At 40.8% G+C, this 24,571-nt stretch overlaps 1 protein-coding gene across 1 annotated transcript; it reads right to left on the bottom strand.

The window, feature by feature from the left end:
• Positions 1-10,909: 10,909 nt before the first annotated feature.
• LOC122913671 (olfactory receptor 10Q1) lies at positions 10,910-11,869 on the bottom strand. Its single transcript, XM_044260320.1, has one exon. It carries the CDS (start codon positions 11,867-11,869, stop codon positions 10,910-10,912), a length of 960 nt encoding a protein of 319 aa, XP_044116255.1.
• Positions 11,870-24,571: the final 12,702 nt, after the last annotated feature.

Below are 24,571 nucleotides of genomic sequence, written 5' to 3' on the forward strand. Positions count from 1 at the left end.
AGGTAGAGAAAAATTACTCAATATGTCAGCAGGGCAGAGACTCAGGAAACGCCCTAGGAGGGAAAGACAGAGACGCCATGATAGACACTTGTCAGTGAACATGTTTTAAACTTGGATATGACTCTGAAAGTGATGTTTATAGTTGGTTCCAAACATAATTAAATGCCTTAAACCGAAGACGACAAGCGAGGTGTACTCCATCTTCTAAAGATGCTAGATACCCCTGAAAGGAACTATTTAAAGTGAATAAAATGGCTCTACACCCTTTCCCAGTATTCACCTTCATTTTGAAATCTAAGAAGACAGAAATGGGCAGAGTCACTGAGTGAAGTGTTTGGGAAGGAGACATGAGCAGGAGTTAGGAGCACTTACTGAAATACACTGCCATGTGGGTGCTCCTGCCCACTCCTGTTAGGGGGAGGACACCAGAAGAGCTGCTCTTGGACAACGTGTATAGGAAGGGAAACCAGACTTTTGCTTCACTGGTGGCAAGATATTAGATGAATGGAGTAAGTTTAGGGGGCTTTTAAGAACTTAAAAGATTTGGGTTTGTGTCCCACTTTTAAAGGTGGTGGGGGCTCATTAGATTAGCCCCCTGTGGCAGGGGTGGGGGCAATTCTGTACCCTCATCATGACATGACATGGATGCTGTTAGGCTCAGGTGACCTTGTTGGGATTCCAACAACAGCAACAACAACAAAAGTAGCCTGTGGGGGTAGAGGAGGCTATAGCAGGGAGGGCATGCATGGCTTTCTCACAAAAAATGGATCATTAAAATATCAGGGAGAAAATTCATCGTCCTGGAGCAGTAGTCCCAGAAATGAGGCCTTTGAAGAACCCCAAATAGTTTTGTGACAGGCATGGCTGCCACACAGTACTCACCTTCTGCCAGGATTCTATGGCACTAGACTTGAAGACTTTGTCTCTGTACCGATTCCCATTCTTCCTTCCCACTGCACATCCCCAGGCCACCTAAGCTCAGAGCGGAGGGCAGTTGCTTTGAAGCATGTGATATTTAAGTTTTAAATTGGACCAAGTTTTTGAATACCTGGAAGTGAGTCTTCCATACCGAAGTAGAAGTTATTTTTAAAACTAAAAGTGACCAGGAAGCTAGAGTGACCTCCCAAGGGTAGCCCAGAGTCAGGGAAGGAAGACTGGGCCAAGTCTGCTTTTCCCTGTGGCTGACTGGAAAAAACAGTGGCCTGAGAGCCGAGGTATTGAGTTCCTTCCGGTCTTTCCATTCTCCTTGTATGGCCTCCTCTCACTCTCTCTCTTCAGTTTCTAAAAGGTTAGAGATTGCCATATACCAATAACTTTTCTTTCCATGAAGACACCAAAACCCAGGAATCCTCCTTCTCTGGTATTCTGGAAAACCGAGGGGCAGTGGAGACCAAGCAATAGACCTGAGTAGTCTCTTTGCTCCTGAGAAGCTTAGCTTACGAATCTAAGAGGGGGAAACCTACCTACAGTAGGTAGAGACTCCCACTCAAAGCTACATTGTGATAAGGAACTGGCAGGCATCTATATTTAAACCCCAGGACAAAACACAGACCTGCCTGAGAGGGTCCTGTGATCACTGAGCCCTGGGTTGGTTTGGGCTTGACTAGGACAGTGACAGGCGATGTGTGTGGTTTTGAGTGACAGTTTCTAATTTCACCTTCCTGTGCTACCACCTTTCCCACCCACCAGGAGTCCCACACTAATTGTTTTGAGTCCCTGAGGCAATAGTCTAGCTGGTTAAGAGCCGCAGTTATGTCTAAAAGGGCTCACCTCTGAAGGATGGCAAGATCTCAGGTAGTTTCTGGAATCTAGACCGAGCAGCTTTTAACAGAGTGTTGACAGGGTAGCAGGGAGGAGCCTGAGAGCAGCCCTTATGTATTTTTCAGAACCAGACTCTTTCCCAAGTACAAGTCATGCTTCTGGGCTCTCATGGGGCCCTGAGCTCTTTCGATGTCATTTGGGATCATATCCCTGAAGTCTTTTCCTCAAACAGACCTTTGTTTTCACATTCCAGCCTCAGTGAGGTAAATGGGGAACAGACGGGCATCTCTGCTTTTTTTGTTTCTGTTTTCAGGTGACTTTTCCCACCTGTGCTTTTCTCAGTAACTTAGTTTTTGCTGTTCTTCATAATAAGTGAAGTGTTTGCTGTGTGTCTTAGATTTTCATGAGATGGTAAATATATTGAGTTCCTTCTGTTTCCTCTCCAATGCCTAGTAGAGGGAGAGCGCTCAGTGAATACCTCAAGAACTGAATGAAATTCCTGCACTAGGCTTTGTGATTCCAAAGAGATGCCATCTGCAACAGAAGGGGAGAGCCCATGGCCTCTGAACCCCTTGAATGGATGTCCGTGTTGGAAGGGAATCTCAGGACCCAGGGATTCAGCATTCACTGCTTTTAGCTGTAAATGAATGAAATAAACTCTGGGTTTTAATATTGAGATGTGTCCATATTAATATTTAATATGTGTCCAAATACAGAGGACATGATTTGGGGTGGTTCACAGATATACTGGGAAGGTAGGAAAAAGAGGCCCTGGAATGGCAGGAGGAAGGGATGCTATATATATATATAGAGAGAGAGAGAGAGAACGCGAGCCAGCCTCAATAGATACATTCCTTCTAATGCTAACATGGGCCTCATAATATAGTGCAGGTATTTCTTACCCAAACCAGGAAAATGCAGCTCTCCTCAATAGGAAACAATTTAACTGATAAACTAAATGTATAGTTACTCACGACCAATATTTAAAATAGCTGCTCAATGGAGAAGAAAGAGAAGGCAAGGCATTCTATTATCTATCTATCTATCTATCTATCTGGTCATAGATAGACAGGAAATGTGGGTGGAATCATAATCCTTGTTTCTGTACCTTGTCCATGAGGCATATTTATGAATTTCTTCTTCTACTACTGCTCTCTGAACATTTGTGTTCCCCTCAGATTCGTATGTTCAGACCTGCCCCCCAGGATGGTGGTATTAGGAGGTGAGGGGGTCTTTGGGAGGTGATTAGGTCATGAGGGAGTCCTCATGAATGAGATTAATGCTTTCAGAACAGAAACCCCAGAGAGCCCCCTCTTCCCTTCTGCCATGCGAGGACACAGGGAGAAGACAGCCATTGATGAGCTAAGAAGTGGGCTCTCACCAGACAGTGAATTTGCCTACACCTTCATCTTGGGGGATGGGGGGACTTCCAGCCTCTAGAAGTGTGAGAAATAAAGCTCTGTTGTCTATACGCCTCCCAGTTTATGAAATTTTGTTAAAGCAGCCTGAAATGACTAAGAAAACTACTAGCTCAGCATGTGTCTTCTAGAAAGCAGATCCAGGAGCAAGAATTTTCTCTTTCTCTGAGGGGTATGGATATTTAGTTGTCCTGACCTTTCAGGCTCTGGTTGTCATGATTGCTTCTCTAGAGTTCAGAATTACCCCGGTTCAAGGTTTTGGGAAATGGAAGCCCCATTCCTCTACCATGCTGGGGAGGTAGAAACCGAGGGTTAGCCCTATTGAAAAAGAAGGACTTGGGAAAATCGCCCAAGCTTCTGACTACTTTTTATCTCTTCAGAGTTTATTAACAAAACATTACTTGGGCTTGACTCCATATCCTGTTCCTGTTCTGGCCTAAGTATTATGGGGAAGTCATGAGGGCTAACACTCAGGTTCTACTGTCCACAGTTCACAGTTGACTTGCGGATATAAGAGGTGAACAAGAAGCAAGAGGTTCAAGTTACCAATGGCAGATGGAGACAAGTACAGTGGTTGCTGTCGGATATCAAGCATGCTTGGGAAAATGCTGCAGGTATTCAGGGGAGAGAGAGTTACCTATAAACTGGGGTATTAAGTAAATATTTCATGGCAGGTGTAAACTAGAGGCATTCTTTTAACATGGGTAGTGTTACATAGGTGGGGAGATATGGAAAGAGGGATTCTGAAGCAGGGGGAGGGTATGAGCAGAGGCCACGTGGCGGGACCATGCATGGCATGTTCTGAGTTCAGTAAAGAAACCAGTGTTGCTGAGATGGAAGCTCTGAAAAAGAAATAAATAAAGTTGAAAAGTTGTAACTTGGGAAATGTGCTGCTTTTGCATTTACCATTTCCTTGCCTGTCATTTCTCGTCACTCATAAATTATATGGTGTGGAGTTGTTCCATGAACACAGTCATGGAATCTAGCACTGGAGGGCACCACAAAGGTCAACTAAAACATCACTCATTGTACAAATGAATAAATTGAGGGACGGGTGACTTGTTAGCATCATTGGATTAGTTTTGGCTCAGAACCAAACGTAGTGTCACACGAACTGGTTTCCAGTCCAGTTATGCTCTTGGAGGCTGATGTGGTAGAAACAGCAGGGACTTTGAAGTGAGACAGACCTACCTGGCTTGGAAGTCCATCTCCACCACCCAGTGGATATTGACCTTGGGCATGTCACTTAAGCTGTAAGAGCCCCTATTTGCATACCAAAAAAACTGGCAATCATCCCTAGAACACATTTAACAGCTCAACAGAATTTTCTTTTATTTACTCGGGAGGTGTCAGCCACCTTGGAAATATAATTTAAGAACTCCACACTCCCAGCCTCTCTTTGAGGTTTGAGATTGTTGGGTCCCCCCAAATTGGGTATCCCAATAATGGGTCCGTGATTAAAGCAGCGAGACTGATACAAAGCGAAGATCAAGCAAACGCTTTATTTTGCTCCAAGCATCAGGAATCATACCGACCGTCAAACAGACCGGTCAGGGCCGCCCCTCCAGAGAGGACGACCCCTCCCTGCCTTCCAGACTAACTTTTATAGAGCAAAGTCCATGTGGTTGGGCCTGGCGACACACAGGCGGCCAATGAGATTGTAACACACACACAGGAAACTCCACAGTGATGCTAGGTGACGAATTACAATTTACCCTAGTAGACATTTGAACCAGCCTATCACACCTTGGTAAGGATTGGCGCCAAAAGGCTCCCAAAGGGCAGGTGCCCCTACTCCTTGGTAGCTAGGAGACAGTATGTACCACCACTGATTGAATACCTCCACCTGGCCTGACCCACCCTTGTACTTTGTTACCTGGGACTGGTTTCCCAGACTTGCTTTTAAGTAAGTTAAAAGCCTTTCCCTGGCGGGGGGTGAGGTGGGGTAGGGGTGGGGGGGGGGGGGGGGGGGGGGCAAGGTCAATTTAAGCTTTATGGCAAAATGGCAGTTCAACCGGGGTGGGGCTGTTCTGGCTGAATAGGCCCTTACAAGATAAACACTGATAAAATCACCAAGGGCTCAGATAACAAAATGTCTCCAGTATGGTCAGGTTGAGACACGTGTGTTAGCCTCTGCCCAGTGGGGCATGGGGTGCTGAAGAATTGGAATATGGGGTGAGAGAACCCTTCTAATGAAGTGCCCTTTCATGTGTCCAGCATAAGAGACCCAGAAACAGGAGTACAGAGAAGACATTAGAATCAAATTCATAATGGATAGAGAAATTGGATTAACAATACTTATACAATTAAATATGATTCATGTATTAAAAAGAACAAATTGCTAAAATACATGACCACCTGTGTGAATCTCAAAAACATTATATTAAGTGACAGAAGCCAGACACAAAAGAAAACATAGTATGTGAGTTCCGTTCATATGAAAATTCCTGTATGGGCACAGCTAATCCATGGGAATAGAAGTCAGAGCAGTGGTTGATTGGGCAGGGAGGGGAGTTGATTGGAAAGGGGAACAAGAGAAATTTCTGGGGTGATGAAAATATTTTATTATTGAATACAATTGCCCAGTGCTCGCTTCGGCAGCACATATACTGAATACAATTGCCCAAAGACATCAAACTGAACCATTCTTGTATATTACTTACATTTTGATTAAAATATATAAAAACAAAGTAAACTCACCACATTTTCCTTTTTTGCTTTAAGTGTTATTTGAATTATGATCACATCAGAGTTAATGGAAAAATCATTTCTTGCCTTGTCTTTTCTTCCAGATAAGCAGACGGTGAGATGTTAAATCTTTGCTGGGATCTGGAAGCAGTAGCTGGGAGGCAGAGTGAAGCCAAGGATGCTTCTACATATGGTAACATCCAGAGGGAAGCCGTCATCCTCCAAGATGATCTAATAGATAGTCCACAGAGTTGAGAGACCAGATATGTGGCAGTTTCTCAGAAAGAGGATGACCCAGGATAGAACAAGCCAGTGGGCACTTATGTATAGCCACAGAGATCTTCTGGAGGTTTATGTCGTCATCTGTGCAGGTGGGATGGAGTCTTAGACGTTTTGGAACCAGAGTTTCTAAAAGCTCCTTGGTAATAGAAAAAAATATAACCCCCTCTTTGAGAATACACACAAGAAATTACCAAAACTTACATTGAGGAGAACAAGGGCATATGGTACACAATGGTCTTCTTGCATATTATTCTCCTCTACAACACTCCTCTGGAATTTCTATATTCTAGAAAAAAAAAGATTGACTTATAATTGTGTGTTTCTGTTGTGTTAGATTCCTTGAAAGCAGGTGTCCTGTGTTTTGTATATGAATTTAAGCATATAGCCCAGTGTCCGGTACAAAATATGGTCCCTTCCTCATCCCCAAGTCATCATCCCTCTACAGTCTCTTTATCCCAAATCCCTGCCCCCCTCACCACCTTCCTCCTTATTTCCATAGCATTTGCCTATTTTGTCTCTTTCTCCCTCATGAACATTAGATCCATGGAGTCAGAGACTTTCGCAAATAATAGATTCTTTCTAAATATTTGTTTAAAAATGAGTAAATGAATGTTCATGATAAATACTTATTGAAGGAATTGTTGTATGATGACATCAGGGTGCCTTTCTAAAATAGTTTCCTGAAGATCACCAAGTATGTATTTTGTGGTCTCTGGGGATGGCTACACAACATTGTACGCCTTCTCTGTTGAGGAGCTTCTTTTTTCCAACGCTATAAGCCCCATGTCTTTTCCTTCTTATGAGAGCTGGATTGAAAACCAAAAGAAGCAACTAGGACAATCTCATACTGGAGTTGTGGGCAAAGAGAGGCTCAAGCAATAATCACCATCACATTTCAAGCTACTACTTATTTTCACTAGAATTCAAAATTTTATAATGTGGTTTTCAAAGTAACTACTGGGAGCGGAAGAAACAGAGAGAGAAAGGAGAGAAAGAGACAGAGGAAAGGGAATATGGACATCATCATGAAAATGTCTGTTGCGATGCTTGACGTGTGATACGGCAGGTTATTTCTGACCCATCCAATATCCACAAAGCAAACTACCTGCCCAGGGTGTGTTGTTGCATCATCTCTCTCGTTCCATCCTCTTACTGCCATCTCTCCACCTACATTCATTAGTTGTGTGTAACTGGACAATACACACATGCATAAACACATACTCCTTATATGGTTTCCTTGGTCTTCAACATATGGGAAGGAGAAATTGGAACTCCTGTGAATTTTTGGGAATGCACAAAATTAAGCCATGTAAAGAGTATTCTCACTATTCTTTATCTTCTTTATTCTTACTATAGGCATCTAAAATTTAATAATTATAAATATTAGATGTATTAATATCTACCAAGTACTGTAGGCTTCAACAAATACCCAAACACTGGAAAATGCCTGTGCACATTACTGGGTGGTTTCTGAATAAAGAAACATTCGGATTTCCTATTAACACTAACAGCACTGTGCAGAATCACATGTCAAAACCACCAATCTAAGGACTTATTTGCTTCCAAAATGTGTTATTTCTTGGAGCATCACTCATAGGATTTGTATAAAGTTTCCTAGACATATACACTTATGAATATTTATTTTATTTGCAAGGATGACTCTCTGTTAGCAGCAGACAGGGCCATGAACTCACACATGGAAAGAGTCACCACCAAGACGGACTGATCCGGTCATGATCCTTTCTTGCCCGGTGCTTCCTGTCCTCATTCCTGAAATGTAAACTTAACCTCTGACTCTGCGTGCCGTATTTCCTGCTCTTGCTTTCCACTTGACCTGAGTGGATTCCTCTAAACCAGTAGCCTCTCTGCGTTGCTTATCATGCTTTAGTTCTTGGAGGAGCGTTATGATACCTTTTTCTAATTTTCCTAATTTCTAATGTATCTTTTCTCAGAATTGGGGTTTAAAAATAAATAATTGCTTTTGAGAAACGCTGGGAAGGAATTCCTCCATGGAAACACAACTCTCACCACTGTGGCTAACCTTTCCTTTCACGCACCGGTGGAGCCATAAGAAAGGGGTTGGAGAAATCCAGTGTGACAACATAGCAGTGATAAAGAGTTTAAGAAGACATAATGATGTTTTTAGCGAAGTTACTTGCAAGCAGTGTCATTTCAGGGAATGGGAGTGATTCCCATTTTGTATTGTATGTAGTGCAGTGTTTTTTTTTTTTTTTAAGATTTTATTTACTTATTTGACACAGAGAGAGAGATCTCAAGTAGGCAGAAAGGCAGGCAGAGAAAGGGGGAAGCAGGCTCCCTGCTGAGCAGAGAGCCCAATGCAGGGCTCAATCCCAGGACCCTGAGATCATGACCTGAGCTGAAGGCAGAGGCTTTAACCCACTGAGCCATCCAGGAACCCTGTAGCACGTGTTTAATTAAAAAAAACAAAACAAAACAAAACAACAACAACAAAAACTTCCATTCAGCTAAAATCTGTCCAGGAAGGTAACCGGGGGAGCCCAGAAATTCAGTGGACAGGACTCATCACCACTCTAGAGCCTTCTTCCTGATAGAGTAACAGTTCACCTTCTTTTTGGATTCTAGGTTAATTTCTCTATGATTTGTGACATCAAATAAAAATGAAAGGTCGGGAAACAGTTGGAAACTTTCCTCGTGTTTGCATTCTGGACAATGCCTTGCACAGTGTGTACATTTAATTGATTCATTCTGTACTGATGTGGCTTTGACTGCATAGGTTGATAAGCAACCTGCCAACCAGAGAGTTTTGCTCCCTTCCTCCAGCATTCAGTTAGAAGCAAAGGCATTTCTAATACATTGTTAAACCCATGACCGTTTCCAGGATAATGAACACTTTGTAGGCCTTCTCGTTATCCCCACGTGAAATCAGTGTAAAAAGTTAAAAGCATCAGGGCACCTGGGTGGCTCAGTCCATTAAGTGACTGACTTCAGCTCAGGTCATGATCTCGGGGTCCTGGGATCCACCCCCACACTGGGCTCAGTACTCAGTGGGGAGTCTGCTTCTCCCTCTCCCATCACCCCTCTCCCTGCGTGTGCTCTGTCTCTCCAATAAATAAATAAAGCCTTAAAAAAGTTGAAAGCAACAAAAGCAGTAGTTTTGAAAAGAAGAAGTAATGAAAACATAAAGTGCATACCTAGGAAAAATGTGAAGGTTGGAGGATTGTGTTGTGATGGGAATTTGCAGGCCAAATAAATTTATATGAGCCTCAGATTCCTTTCAGAAATTATCATTTTTCGGCTTATGAGGGTAACACAGCCTCATTTTACAAAACATGGAAAAATGAATAGATTAATAAAGAAGAAACAATTATCCATAGTTCTACAGATCATGGATGAGAACCATGAACTTTCTGGTGTACTACTATTCATTATTCCGCACATGTATTTTTACAGCAGTGGGCTCCTGTTGTAAGTGGAGGTTTATACCTAGCTCTTATCACTTACTGTTAAAATCACTTGTCACTTACTGTTAAACTGTTAAACGTAGCCCCTTCTTATTAAATATTAATTTAAATACAATTTTAAGTACGGTTGTATTCATGTGTCAACATTGGAAGTGAGATTTTAATACCTTTTCATTTTATAAATACAAGGAGCAGCCTTAAAGTTCCAGTTTCGTTAGACTTAATTTTTTGAGGTTACTATTTTTAGAACAAGAATTATTGAATCCATGAAAAGAGACGCTTTTAGGCTTTTGGTATACTTAGCCTTATGGCATTTTGAAAAGTTATACCGGGTCCTTGATCAGTTTTATATCCACTGGCGACACGCTCACTCTTCTGAGGTTGCTAACTAAAGTCAGCTTCAGGGGCTGGATCCAGATCCTTGCCAGGCGGGTTATGTCCTCCCCCAGTTGTTCTGGTAACAGGTAATTTCTGGTTAAGCCCTGTCCTCGTAGCCCTCTTCACCGCACTGTTCCTCAAGGTGTAAGTGAGAAGGTTGGGCAGCGTGATGTCAGCTGTGCAAAGCGCATTGGTTCTACAGAGTATTGGCCTGCGGGGCGGGCGCAGGTGCAGGAGGATGGAAGCACCACCTGCCAGCGGGACCTGCTGCGGTGGCAGGACCAGTGGCGCCACCTGCTGAGCGGGTCTGCGAACAGCAGGCGTCCAGAAGGCGCGGGGAGAGGTGAGGCAGGAGAGCAAAGCTGCTTGCAAGCCCACAGTCTGGATGGTTTCTACAGATGCAGCTTCCATCCCTCAGCATGGCTGGCGCACTGTGCTCAGTCAATCAGTGCCAAGTCCTGACCGTTTTCTGGCACCGCAGAGTGAAAGGCAGTGAAGGCACCCCGCTGGGAGGTTTGGAATGAAGGAAATTGATGCATTAAATAAGCTCCCGTTTGCCATGCACTCGTGTCTAAATCAACAATAAAATACATTGCTCTTAGATCTACGCCTCTGTGAAGGGATCTTAGTGTCATTGCCCCGCCAGGACGCAGGGCGTCTGCAGGTATGAGGCCGAGGGAGCAATTGCCATGACTGGGCTGTGAACCTTAAAAGCACGGCCAGCAGACTCGAGCGCCCGCCTTGCCCGCTTTGTCTGAATTTTCCAATCTTACTCAAAGCACTTCAAGGAAATGAGCGCTGAGTGGGGACACAGGGACAAACATGGAAAAGAACGGCCAACTGCAAAGTGTGGGAAAGTAAGTATTGTAATTCCGTGTTCGTTGTTCGGAGTTCATGGTCATGGCAACGTACAGACACCCACCCCAGACCCCTTAAGCCTCAGCTGGCCTCAGAGGCTGCTTTACCGAGGACCGCATTCCTCAGGGCACCTTTGACATCCTTGTTCCTAAGGGTGTAAATCAGCGGGTTGAGGAGGGGGGTGACGAAGGTGTAGACCAGGGCGATGTGGCGGTCCTCGTCCTCGGAGGTGCTGGAGCGGGGGCGCAGGTAGACAAGGCTGCAACAACCGTACTGCAGCAGGACCACGGTGAGGTGCGAGGAGCAGGTGGAGAAGGCCCGGCGGCGGCCCTCGGCGGAGCGGATGCGCAGGATGGCCGAGGCGATGAACACGTAGGAGACACAGATAAGCAGGAAAGGGACGGTCAGCACCAGGATGCCCACCACGTAGAGGACGGCCTGGTGCACGCGGATGTCAGCGCAGGCCAGACGCAGGACTGGGGGCACGTCGCAGAGGAAGTGGTTGATTTCCCGGCGGTGTCCGCAGAAGGGCAGCGTGAAGATTAAGGCTGTGAGCTGCAGGGAGAGGAGGAGGGCCAGGCCCACCGCGCACGCCACCATCTGGACGCACAGCCTCTGGGTCATGATGAGGGTGTAGTGCAGTGGGTGGCAGATGGCCACATAGCGATCGTATGCCATGACCGCCAAGAGAAAACAGTCAGTGCTGCCAAGGGTGACGAAAAAGAACATTTGCGCCCCACAGCCAGCCAGTGGAATGGGCTTCCGGGCCCCCCAAATGTTGGAAAGCATCAGAGGCACCACCACCGATGTGTAGCAGATTTCTAGGCAAGACAGGTTGCACAAGAAGAAGTACATCGGGGTGCGGAGCGAGCTGTGTGTGCACACCACCCAGATGATGGCTGTGTTGCCGCAGAGGATCAGCAAGTAGAGGAGGAGGAAGAGGAGGAAGAGGAGGACCTGGAATTCAGGGACGGTGGTGAACACGCGGAACACGAACTCAGTGGGGCCGGACTGGTTGAGGACGGGGCTCCTAGCAAACATTGTCACCTGCAAAGGACGAGCAGAAACTGCGAATCTTCCTTTGCCTTTATTGTGGGAAGAAAAGCAAACATTTTAAATTCGATCTTTGATTTAGCATTTATTTAGCCTCCACTTTCTGATTTCCGTGCTTGGGGTGAATTCACACACTAGAGGCTATGGTATATTTTTCCATGGAGATCTTCATAAATGGGATAGATACTCATCTGCAGAAGGTTCTGGTGCCCAACACATGCAGATATTCTTGGTGAAGTGTCTTTTTTTACTCTCGTATTTTACATCCAATGGACAAGGGCTAATTCTTTGCTTCTATTTAATCAAAGAGTTGTGTAGTTGTAGATATTTTCACAGACGAATGGATGTCTTGTTCACTTTTTGGGTAAGCATTCTTGTGGAACTGTAATATACAGAGAAGTTCACAAATCCTGAGGCTACCACTTGATTTTTTTTTTTAACACAGTAAATACACTGGTATAACCACGATCAAGATGAACAAATTGAAAAATTTCAGTAACCCTACTAGCATCTCTCCTGTTTCCTGTCTTTCTACCTCATAAAGGCAAAACTACTCTTTTGACTCTTGTCATGGCAGATTAGTTTATGTTTCAATCCATACGTGTAACTGGCTTCAACATTGTGTCTGCAAAGTTTATTCTTGCTGTTCGATGTACAAAGGCTTTATTCTTTCTGTTGTTTTATAGTATTCCAGTTTATGGCTGAGCTACAATTTATTCATGAGTTCACTTCTCATCCAGTTATTTTGGGTCATATAAAACTGGGCAAGTACCTTTTATTCCAATCCTCCTGATATATACTTTTTATATATTTCCTTTCCTTTGCATATTTTTTCCTAAATTTGCAGTCATCGACCTAAACTTTTGGATTTGGACAGGTTCACATAGAAAGGGACTATATGGAGTAAGGAAAAATTAAGGTGGAGCTGCCCGAGATAAGAAAAGACAATAAGGGGACAAAAAATGCAAAAACAAAATTGAAATAAATATTAGAACCCCAAGTGAATAAGAAAAGAGCCTTAAAAGCATCTGGGAGGGGAAAAGCATCTATAAATTAAGCTCCTTCAGCTTACTACAACTTTTCAACATAAAACTCAAGAGATGATAAAATAATGTCTATAGTTTTAAGAAAAACAAATTGGTGTGAAAGAATTCTGTACCCAGGTTTTAGTGATTTATGTTCAAAAGCAACAGACAGACTTTCTCAGACTTACAAGGTATTAGGAAGTATGTCATTCTCAATATAGTGAAAACAGTTCCTCAACAAAGACTCCTGGTTGCTGGGCAATTAATCAGCATACATAATCCAGGACTGGGGAAGTCATAATGTAAAAACTTGATTTGAGAATTCAGGGTAAAATACCTATTTAACACTAAAGGATTAATGCAAATATTGTTAAAAGCCAAAAAAATTCCAAAGATAATTCTTGATAACTTACATAATATAAAATGCAAGAAGTAAAATAATCCTGCACATTTAAAACAACAAATTATATTATCAGGAAATTGATAGGGAAGGATGGGAGAAATAATATAATCATGAAATAATTCCTTCAACCTGTATCAGGAAGGATTCAAGAGCTATTTCCTTTAGCTATGACTGATCAGAGAAATACCTATTCAAACATATATTTCTGAGTGACGATCACCAGTAGAATAACACTACGCATATCCATTCCAAATCCTCTGGTTTAAAAAGTTAAATCTCATACAGAGAACAAAAGGCTCAAACGAAGGAAACTCTGAACAAGCATTTAAGATAAAATAGCTTAAATAAGAAAAGTAAATATTTAATTCCTGAAAACAAGTTTAAATGAAGTTTAGGTTCTATTAAAGACAGAGTCTCATATTTACATAATAAATCTATCAAGAGCACGTACAGTGACACAGGAAAGCTAGCATTACTTTAGTGTCGTATTGTGTGTTTTGTGATCTAGCCAATGCAAGGAGACGGAAGTTAGACAGGAGTTAGATTTGATCATAACTGAAAACACAATAGAAACGATTGAAAAACTTGGATCAATAAGATATTCATGGGAGTGGCTAGTTCCAAATAACATGTAGCAGAGGGTCTCTTAACTAATAACCTTCAATGTACTGCTGTGTCAGATTAACCAAGCTCCTCATTCCCTCTGTTCAATGTACTAAATGATGCCCATGATGTACTGAACATAAGGGACTGGTGGCTCTTTGTACCAAGTCTGAGCATTCCTACACCTACGTGCTGAGTTGTATGTCTACATATTGGTGTGGTTTCTCTCAAATGAACTTATATTACTTGTATTCATGTTGTGATTATGTAATTTTATTAAGTATTTAAAAAATCTAATAAGTTGTTATAGAAATATAAATGATGAAAATTAACAATTGAATGCTTGATAATTGCAAGCTGCTAAAAATTTTTGTGGAATAACGTGTGAGTGGGACCACAAAGGAAGACGGGGAGGGAAATTGGCAATAATTTAATATTCGCATTTGACATGGGTCTAACTGTTCACTCTGTCGTTACAAAAGCTAAAGCTGGCATTAATACGTGATATTTGAGAAGAAAGGCTTTGATTTCAGGTGATACACACTCAAAGCCCTTGGCTTTATATCACAAGGTTGATGAATAAACACCCACTGGAAGATTTTAAGTTAAAGTAAAATGATTAAGGTAAGTATGTAGTTCATGGTTTGGATGTTAGGGCTCTCTGTTTCTATCAATGTTGGTTACAAAGTACCCTACCCTTAAAAAGCCACCAAAATGAATGGGTGGATAATAAACAATACAGCAGTGAATATACCTAGGAAGTAACAAACAGGAACTTCTTGAAGAAAACTGCGAAGGTTGGCACCAATATGCCTCGATGGAAAGCGCCAACATTTCAGTGTTAATTGGCTTTGAAGTACGAAGTGATTTCTGTGTAATTCCCATCAAAATCCCTGGAGGAATAAACAAGAGAACGTTAACAAAATAAAGAGTGCTGCAATAGAACAAAATTTACATCATGAGTCATTAAAATATATCACCAATGATTCTATGTTATAAAATATATCCTATGTTCTATCATAAATAAAAATGGTATTCATAGAACAGTAGAACTGCAGCATACTGGAACACAAGGAACCATTAATACTAGCCAAGTATAACACTCATTGGGTCCAGCATTAATTTATGCACTTTACATTTTTGAAAAATTTAATTTAATATTTTTATGTGCGTTCCAAAATTCATTGTTTATGCACCACACCCAGTGCTCCATGCAATACGTGCCCTCCTTAATACCCACCACCAGGCTTACCCAACTCCCCACCTCCCTCCCCTCCCAAACCCTCAGTTGCACTTTATATTTCTTAATTCATTTCATAATGGGCCTCTAAAAAAGGACTCTTATATCTGCTTTATGGATGAGAAAATTGAGGCACAGAGAGGGTAAGTAACTTGCCCAAAGTCACACCGCTAGCAGCTGCTGGAATAAGAATTTAAACATGATCTGGCTCCAGAGTCTCTCGTCTTAATCACGGTTACACTACTTCTGTCTATTATGTGCATCAGTTTTATCATCTGTAAAATGGATCTGAAAATACACGTACTTACTTCTCAGGTTGTTGTGAGACTCAGATGAATTATTCTGTAAAAGTACTTAGAACAGTCCAGGCACAGAGGACACATTCAATGTATATTCACTGTTGTCATTATTCAAATCAATTAGAGAAGATCAATTTCCTAATATAGACTATGGCAATGGGCAAATCATTTAAAAAATGAACTTCCTAATGCATTACACATCAGAATTTATTTCTGATGGACTTGAGGGCCAAATAATTTAAAAACAGGAAGAAAACTACAAATGAGTTACAAGCAAATGAACAGAATCCATAAAAATATTATGGATATTTTGACAGAATAAAAAAATAAAAGACCCATGGGTCAAAACCACAATAAGCAAACTGAATAGGAGATGAAATTTTATATAATCTGCCAAAAATAAACTCCTCCTAAGAAAAACACAAATAGAGGATCTGAACAGGCAATTCAAAAAAGCAATATGCTAATAATGAAAAACATGCAAATTCAACTTAATTAATATTCAAATAAATATACAATGAAACAAAATCAGATAGTATTTTCTACTTACAAACCGACAGTGGTGGGAAAAAAACTGCAGTTGTTAAAGTTGTAAGGAGAGACACATCCCCAAATATTGCTAGTGGACGTGTAAGGTGCTGGAAGAATTGGTGAAGTGCAATCTGGCAATATGTAAGAAAAGACTTAATAGATGCATGCACTTTGCTTCAGCATTATAATTTCAAGGAATTTATTCTTATAAACTAGCCATGAATCCATGCATAAAATTATGACAGTTTCCTGTATCATAGTGATACATGGTGATATTTGGTATCAACCAAAATATCAGTAAGAGGAAAACGCTTAAATTAATTGTGGCATATCCATGTGATGGGACAAGCAATCATTTAAAAACGATGTTGCAGAAAGATAATAAGATCAGGAAGGCTTATGAAAACACAGATCAAAAAAAATTACATCATGATTCCATTGAAAAATAATGAAATCTGTTCATAAAAATATAAAAGAACATTTTTGAAAGTATTAATAGCAAATATTGCAGAGTGAAAGGGATTGCGAATCTTTCTGTGTATGACTTATGCTTTTCTGTGTTTACAAATTTTGCACTGAGCATGTGCAATTTGGCAATCATATAGTAAATTAACATGTTTCCTTTATTCATCGGTGTTTCAACGTGGTGTTGGGAAGGAAAGCTGGTGGTGTCAATCACATGGAGTTTTGTAGTCAGTTAGATCTGGGTTTTTTTTTTTTTTATCTTTAGAAGCATGACTGTTTTTTTTTTTTTTTCAATTTATTTATTTTCAGAAAAACAGTATTCATTATTTTTTCACCACACCCAGTGCTCCATGCAAGCTGTGCCCTCTATAATACCCACCACCTGGTACCCCAACCTCCCACCCCCCCGCCACTGCAAACCCCTCAGATTGTTTTTCAGAGTCCATAGTCTCTCATGGTTCATCTCCCAATCCAGTCCCCTTGTTTGGTAATTTAATTTTATGTTAATTATGTAAGCTTTGGTTCTCTGATGTGTGCTTGGGGATGTGACTATGGAGGCTTACATGGAATTTATGAACATTAAATGCTTCAAATGTATAATGTGTTTGGGACATAACAAGCATCCAATGACTGTAACTGCCCTCCCCTCTTTTCCCACAATGGTCAGTTTCCCTTGAATATTTACCCTTTGGTTCTTATCTCTTCTGGAGCTGATAGTGAGGTTCCTCTAGAGCTGAGTCTTTTCAGGCCTTGCAGTTGCTGTGCTAAACCTTGAATAACAAAAAGAGTAATAAAGAAAATAGAGAAAAATAAAACAAAATGAAAAAGAGATTTCAGTAAAATATGTTTTTTTTTAAGATTTTATTTTTCTGTTTGTCAGAGAGAGAGAGAGAGAGACCACAAGCAGGGGGAGCAGCAGGTAGAGAGAGAGGGAGAAACAGGCTCCCCGCTAAGCAAAGAGCCTGATATGGGACTCGATCCCAGGACCCGGCGATCATGACGTGAGCCAAAGGCAGACTCTTAACTGACTGAGCCACCCTGGCATCTGTCAGTAAACTAGCTTTAGTTACATATCGTGAAAACCACAGAAGGTAGATCTGGATTCAGGAGAACATTTAAAGATGGTTCTATCTTATTAAGACATGAACATCGAATGAACAGCACTGTACTTAATAGGAACATCGACGATTTGGTGCAAAACATAATTTGGAGATAAAGCAAGACATGCGGTATGGAGAGTGATGTGTGCCAGGGCAAGTCACTATAGGGTTATTTCCAGGGAGAACTCACACACATACCCAAGGTGGGACTATAGCCTATTGAAAAACCAAACACATCAGAGTTTGTATTTACACATTAGGGATTGCCTCTCCAGTGTTCACTCTCAAAGGTTTTCCACTCTACTGTTCTCAGAGAACCTCTCAACCCTGTTATGAACACTACTTGTGAATTCACTTGATTTCGGGTGCTTGTATTTTTTCCTTGGGGAGCTGATACTTAAAGCACTCCACTCTGGGCAGCACCGGTGTGATAAACATTCCAGTCAGGGCCATATTTCTGCTCCACAAGGGCAAGAATGTCTGTTTTGTTCACCAGTATATCCCTATCACAACTGATCTGACTTGAACAAAATTGAATTATTTTGTAGTTAAATCTCATGCTCTTTATTTTTATTTATTTATTTATTTTAAAAATATTTTATTTATCTATTTGACAGAGAGAGAGAGAGAAAGAGAGAGGGAACACAAGCAGGGGGAGTGGGAGAGGGAGAAGCAGGTTTCCTGCTGAGCAGAGAGCCCATGGTGGGGCTCCATCCCAGGACCTGGATCATGACCCGAGCTGAAGGCAGATGCTTAACAATTGAGCCCCCCAGCCACCCCTGATGAACTAATTCATAACTGTGTTCCTTGGAACATGAGCCCTTCTGATGCTTCAGAAATGAGCTTATATGAGCAAATTGAAAACATTCACACTTCCTATCAAGATTTACAATGCATATTAGCACAACAAAGTTCTGGGATGTCCTATTGTAAAGCAAATAGCTTCAATTTACCTGAAATTTCCAACTATTTTTACCATGGAATACTGCCCCCCACCCCACATAGCACCATTAAATTGTTTATGACTTATTATTTAAAAATGCTGCTTGAAAAAAGTGAATTTCATGCTATACTCTTTAAGATAGCCCCTTGGAAGAAATAGTGGAAAAAAAAAAAGGAAAAGGCTCATTTCATTATGGGTTTACACTTATTAGGTATATGAAACTGAGCAGTTCCATCATTCATCAGAGTTACCTTCCTACATCTGTACAACTGGATGGTAACACCCACGCTGATAACCCATTTTTTCCTGCAATTTAATATTGATATATATGAATGTTCTTCCCCAATAGTAAAATGTTATAGGATTTTTTGTCTCTTACTATTATTTTTAAAAATTTTTTAAAATTATTATTTTTAACTATTATTATAAAAATATTATATAAAATTTATTATTTTATAAATTTTAAATTTTCTATTATTTTAATTTTTTTAAATTTTAAAATTTTTATTATTTATTATAAAAATATTATTATAAAAATTATTATTGTTTTTAAAAATAAAATAAGCCAAAAGAATTAAGTCTCTCGAGATGCTCCCTTACCACTTTGAAATTTGCTCCGTTCCATCAGCCACTTCAGGAAATTCACTAAAGAGAAGGTTAACTTTCTTGCTGAGACATTGAGTTTCTGCGGTAGAAGGTAAATGAGCTCTCCCAGAAAGCTCACTGACTCTTACAGGGTAAAATGGAATGAAGACCCATGAACTTCGAGTTGCAGTATTTCCTGGAGAAGACTGTGGTGTATGATACCTCCATAATGTCCAGATAAAAACAGAGAAGTGTCTTACAAGCTAACATTCAGGAGAAGAGACACCACTTAGAAATTTACGATCAAGATGGAGCAGGATGTGAGAGAGATATCCTTTGGAAGGATGATACTATGGAATAATCCTAATTCAAGTTCTGAATTAGAATCCTGTCTCTTCCTTAATGATAGAAAATGGATTCTGTTACAGCCACTCCGAGTCCAGTCTTGCCTGATTGAGTCAGATTGGTTAGTGTCCTTTATGAAATGTCTATAAAATTAATGGGTCCCCAAAGAGGAGGAATTTCCCCAGTGGTTTCCCCTTAAACTGAACCCAACTGGAGAAAGAAGTTGAGGAAAATTTCCCGAGTTGATCAACTAAGCAAGATTACTGGGCAAGTCTTCTATGTGGTCACTGTGGACAATGACACTCTGGGAATTCCATAAGGGGATCCTCGTTCCTGTCCTGTACTCACCGGGGAAATTTCCGATATTGTGTTCTGGACAGCGTCCCAGTGAGCATTGTTGAATGCACACGTTCTTTTCAGCCTGAGCTCAAGGTGCGTGTGCGATGCACAAATTCAGCACTAGCCTAGGCATCTGGGGATCTGGTGTTGAGTTCTGGCTCTGCCATGTGGTAGCTTGACCTTGGGCAAGTACTGAAGCTCTTATGTGGGCTCCTCATCTGGGGTGTCAAGTATGGTATTCAGGGTACATCAAGGATCCTTCTAGCTCTGAAATTCTATGAATGGTTGGTACCTTTTTCTTGAGAAGCAAAAAATTTATGAAGGATTTTTCCATAACCATTCCTTCTGACCTGTGGTTTCATTTTCTCTGATCTTACTTGTTTTTGTTTTATGATCAAGTTTTTTCCTCTGCTGACGCTTTTCTAGACATTAAAAAGTGGATTTTTTTGTTCTTGTTGCTTTTAATATAGTTCTGTTTCCAACTCTGCCTTATCATGTTTTTCTTCTTTGTTTCTCCCTTTCTACCTCCCTCCAGACTTCATGGACTTAAAATCCCATACCTTCTCATCATTGCTGCCATTACTTTTTAGCCATGTTCAGCCTCCTTGTTTTATGTCTATTAGCAATAGCAATTTTTTATTCCATATGTTAGAATATTTATTGAATTTTTGCTGTCAGCCAAGCCCTACTTTCAATGCTTGGGATACTTCAGGGTACAAAGCAGACAACAATTTTGTTCTCATAGAGATTGTGTTCTCAGAGGGAGGAAGACAGATCATATGCAATAAATAAGAACAAGCACATTTAATAATGTTGGAGGGGTGGGTGCTCTAGAAAGGAAGCAGAACTGGGAAAGGACAATGGGAGAGAGAGTGGAAGAGAGCAATGTCATAGACAAGTCGTATGGAGGGGCTACTTACTTGGTGTTCTGGGAAGGCCTGCAACTCATCTATACCTCATCAGCTCATCTATGAAATGAGGCACCAGCCAGGGAAAGAGAAGGGAAATCTTAGAGCAGAGGCAATTTCACATGAAAAGGTCTTTCCTGAAGCCAAAATAAGCAAATCAAATTCATCCACAATGGTCCAAAATATTTAGAGCCCATGTGAGTGAAGACAATTTGCCTTTTATATTCAGGGCAATGGACAATTAATTCTTGCAACTGAATGTGTAGGTAAGTGCTCATGGAGGCTGTCTTCAGATGTGTTTTCCTTTTTTCTCCCACACAGATACATTTATTTGTTCAGATGAGCTCATTCCCATGAACATATTTTTACACTCTTGCAACAGTTCTATGTAATACGTTATTAATGTCCCTCCTACTTTCCTTCCTTCCTTCCTTTCCTTTATTTCCTTATTTTCCCTCTCTTTCCCTTTCTTCCTTTCCTTCCCTCTCCTCTTCTACCCTCCCTTCCTTTTCTTTCTAAAAAGATTTATTCATTTATTTTAAAGAAAGAGAGTGAGTGCGCACACGAGCGTGTGCCTGAAAGGAGGGCAGAGGGAGAGGGAGAGAGACAATCCTCAAGCAGACTCCTCGCTGAGTGTGGAGCCTGACCTGGCTTTGATCCTAGGACCCTGAGTTCATGACCTGAGTTGAAATCAGGAGCCACCCAGATGTCCCTAAATGTCTTCCTTTTTAAATGCCATGTTCGCTCTTATACTTTTTGTGACTACTCAGTAGTATTGATGTTCCATAATTTATTAAACTCTTCTTTAATACTGGACATTTAATATATTTTTATTTTTTACTACTTTAGATAAATGTATTATTAATTCAGGTGATCTCATTCCTTTAGTCATCCTATACACGTTCTTATTGTTTCTATCCTCAATTTATACAGATATTTTCATATGATTTAGAAGGTAATTATGATGTATAAAACACTTCACATTTCTTTTTTTTATATCTTTTTTAAAAATTTATTTTTTATTTATTTTCAGCATAACAGTATTCATTATTTTTGCACCACACCCAGTGCTCCATGCAATCCATGCCCTCTATAATATCCACCACCTGGTACCCCGACCTCCCACCCCCCGCCCCTTCAAAACCCTCAGATTGTTTTTCAGAGTTCATAGTCTCTTATAGTTCACCTCCCCTTCCAATTTCCCCCAACTCCCTTCTCCTCTCTAACTCCCCTTGTCCTCCATGCTATTTGTTATGCTCCACAAATAAGTGAAACCATATGATAATTGACTCTCTCTGCTTGACTTTTTTCACTCACCATAATCTCTTCCATTTCCTTCCAAGTGGATACAAAAGTTGGGTATTCATCCTTTCTGATGGAGGCATAATACTCCATAGTGTATATGGACTACATCTTCCTTCTCCATTCGTCCATTGAAGGGCACCTTGGTTCTTTCCACAGTTTGGCGACTGTGGCCATTGGCTGCTATAAACATTGGGGTACAGATGGCCCTTCTTTTCACTACATCTGTATCTTTGGGGTAAATACCCCGGAGTGCAATTGCAGAGTCATAGGGAAGCTCTATTTTTAATTTCTTGAGGAATCTCCACACTGTTCTCCAAAAAGGCTGCACCAACTTGCATTCCCACCAACAGTGTAAGAGGGTTCCCCTTTCTCCACATCCTCTCCAACACATGTTGTTTCCTGTCTTGCTAATTTTGGCCATTCTAACTGGTGTAAAGTGGTATCTCGATGTGGTTTTAATTTGAATCTCCTTGATGGCTAGTGATGATGAACATTTTTTCATGTGTCTGATAGCCATTTGTATGTCTTCCTTGGAGAAGTGTCTGTTCATATCTTCTGCCCATTTTTTTAATATGATTGTCTTTTTTGCGTGTGTTGAGTTTGAGGAACACTTCACATTTCTTAAGAGGATAAATTTCATGTTGTGTTCTTACCATAATAAATTTTTTTAAGAACCACAATAAATATTTTTGAAGTACAGCAAGAGTCTTTTTAAAATAATCAGGAAAAGTTCTATAGAAATCAGCTATGAAAAGTTCATGCATCATATTTGCCACCAATTAGATGGTAAGCTAAGTAACTCAAATATGATAAATGTAATATCAATGATTTTAAAGACTTACTTTGCCTTTCCTTGATAAAGTCCCAGTTCCTGGAGTTCTGTAGAATCAGCCACGATGAGTTCATTACTACATGATCAAGCACACTCCACAGTAACTGCACTGACAAACTGGTCCAAGCTTAGTATCGTGAAATCTGCTGTGGTCTATGGCTACAGTGTAGGGGTAAGAGCTAATAACACTGCTAATAATTTCTGCATGATTAACCTGTGCCAGGCAATTATAGTCATTTTATGTATATAAAATTTTCAAATAAGTTAAAACCATGGTATCAAGTGATATTACTTTAAGACTGAGCCTTGGTGGGCACCTGGGTGGCTCAGTGGGTTAAAGCCTCTGCCTTCAGCTCAGGTCCTGATCCCAGGGTCCTGGGATTGAGCCCCGCATCGGGCTCTCTGCTCAGCGGGGAGTCTGCTTCCCCCTCTCTCTATGCCTGCCTCTCTGCCTACTTGTTATCTCTGTCTATCAAATAAATAAATAAATAAAATCTTAAAAAAAAAAGACTGTTTTTCAGAGTCCACAGTCTGAGGGGTTTGAAGTGGCGGGGGGGTGGGAGGTTGGGGTACCAGGTGGTGGGTATTATAGAGGGCACGGCTTGCATGGAGCACTGGGTGTGGTGAAAAAATAATGAATACTGTTTTTCTGAAAATAAATAAATTGGAAAAAAAAAGACTGATTTTTGGGGGGCACCGGCATTTGGGTGTCAGGACAATAAAGAGAATCCAGCCAAGGAAAGTGAGCAGGATGGAAATAAGGACAGGGAAGTTTAATGAAGTATCTCTCACATGTTGATCATTGCGAATTTATGATGGTACCAACCACCTGATGTCTGATCTAGATATCCAAAATATATTTCAGATGCAACATAGCCAAAACGCAATTCTTGATTTTCTACATGAAATTTTATTTTCCCTTGGGATTTTCAATTTTAGTAAGTGACACCTTGTTATTCCACTTTTATAGGTCAAACAAATTTGGAGTCATCCTTCACTCCCCTCTTCCACTCACACCCCATGTAAAGTCTGTATAAAATTATACTGGTTTTACCTTCAAAAGACATCCAAAATATGATTACTTGCCTACATTGTTATAATAGATGCCTAACAAGATTCTGATCCTCTCCTCTTCCCTCTAAAATAGCAGATTTTCTACTCTGCACGCAGAGGGATTCACTTAAAATATAAGCCTCATAATGCCCTACCATGCTCAGATCTCTTTGGGGGCCTTGCATCTTACTGAGGGTAAAATTGAAGTTCTTATTATGGTCTATAAATTGACTTTCTGTAATTTCTTATCTTATCTTGTGCCATATTTTATCTTATCTCCTACCATACCACCCTCCGTTGCTCTCTGTTTCACACCATATCTCAAGTAACACAGCCTCCTTGCTATTTGTTTTACTGGGCTCTGGGCACTGAGCACTTACTGTTCTGGGGAGAGCACTAGATCATCTTTTTTTTAAAATTTTTTATTTTTTATAAACATATATTATTATCCCCAGGGGTACAGGTCTGTGAATCGCCAGGTTTACACACTTCACAGCACTCACCAAAGCACATACCCTCCTCCCCAATGTCCATAACCCCACCCCCCTCCTCCCAACCCCCCTCCCCCTAGATCATCTTTGATTAAATGTGTCCTCAGAAGCTGTATTGCCTGGTTTTGATCCTGGGCTATGCTTCATATCATTGCTTTCTTTCTTTATTTTTTCTTTTCTCTTCTTGAAACCTCAAATAGTAATATAAACTTTCTGTGCATTA

The sequence above is a fragment of the Neovison vison genome, chromosome 7, assembly GCF_020171115.1.
Source record: "Neovison vison isolate M4711 chromosome 7, ASM_NN_V1, whole genome shotgun sequence".
In the NCBI taxonomy this organism is placed as follows: domain Eukaryota; kingdom Metazoa; phylum Chordata; class Mammalia; order Carnivora; family Mustelidae; genus Neogale; species Neogale vison.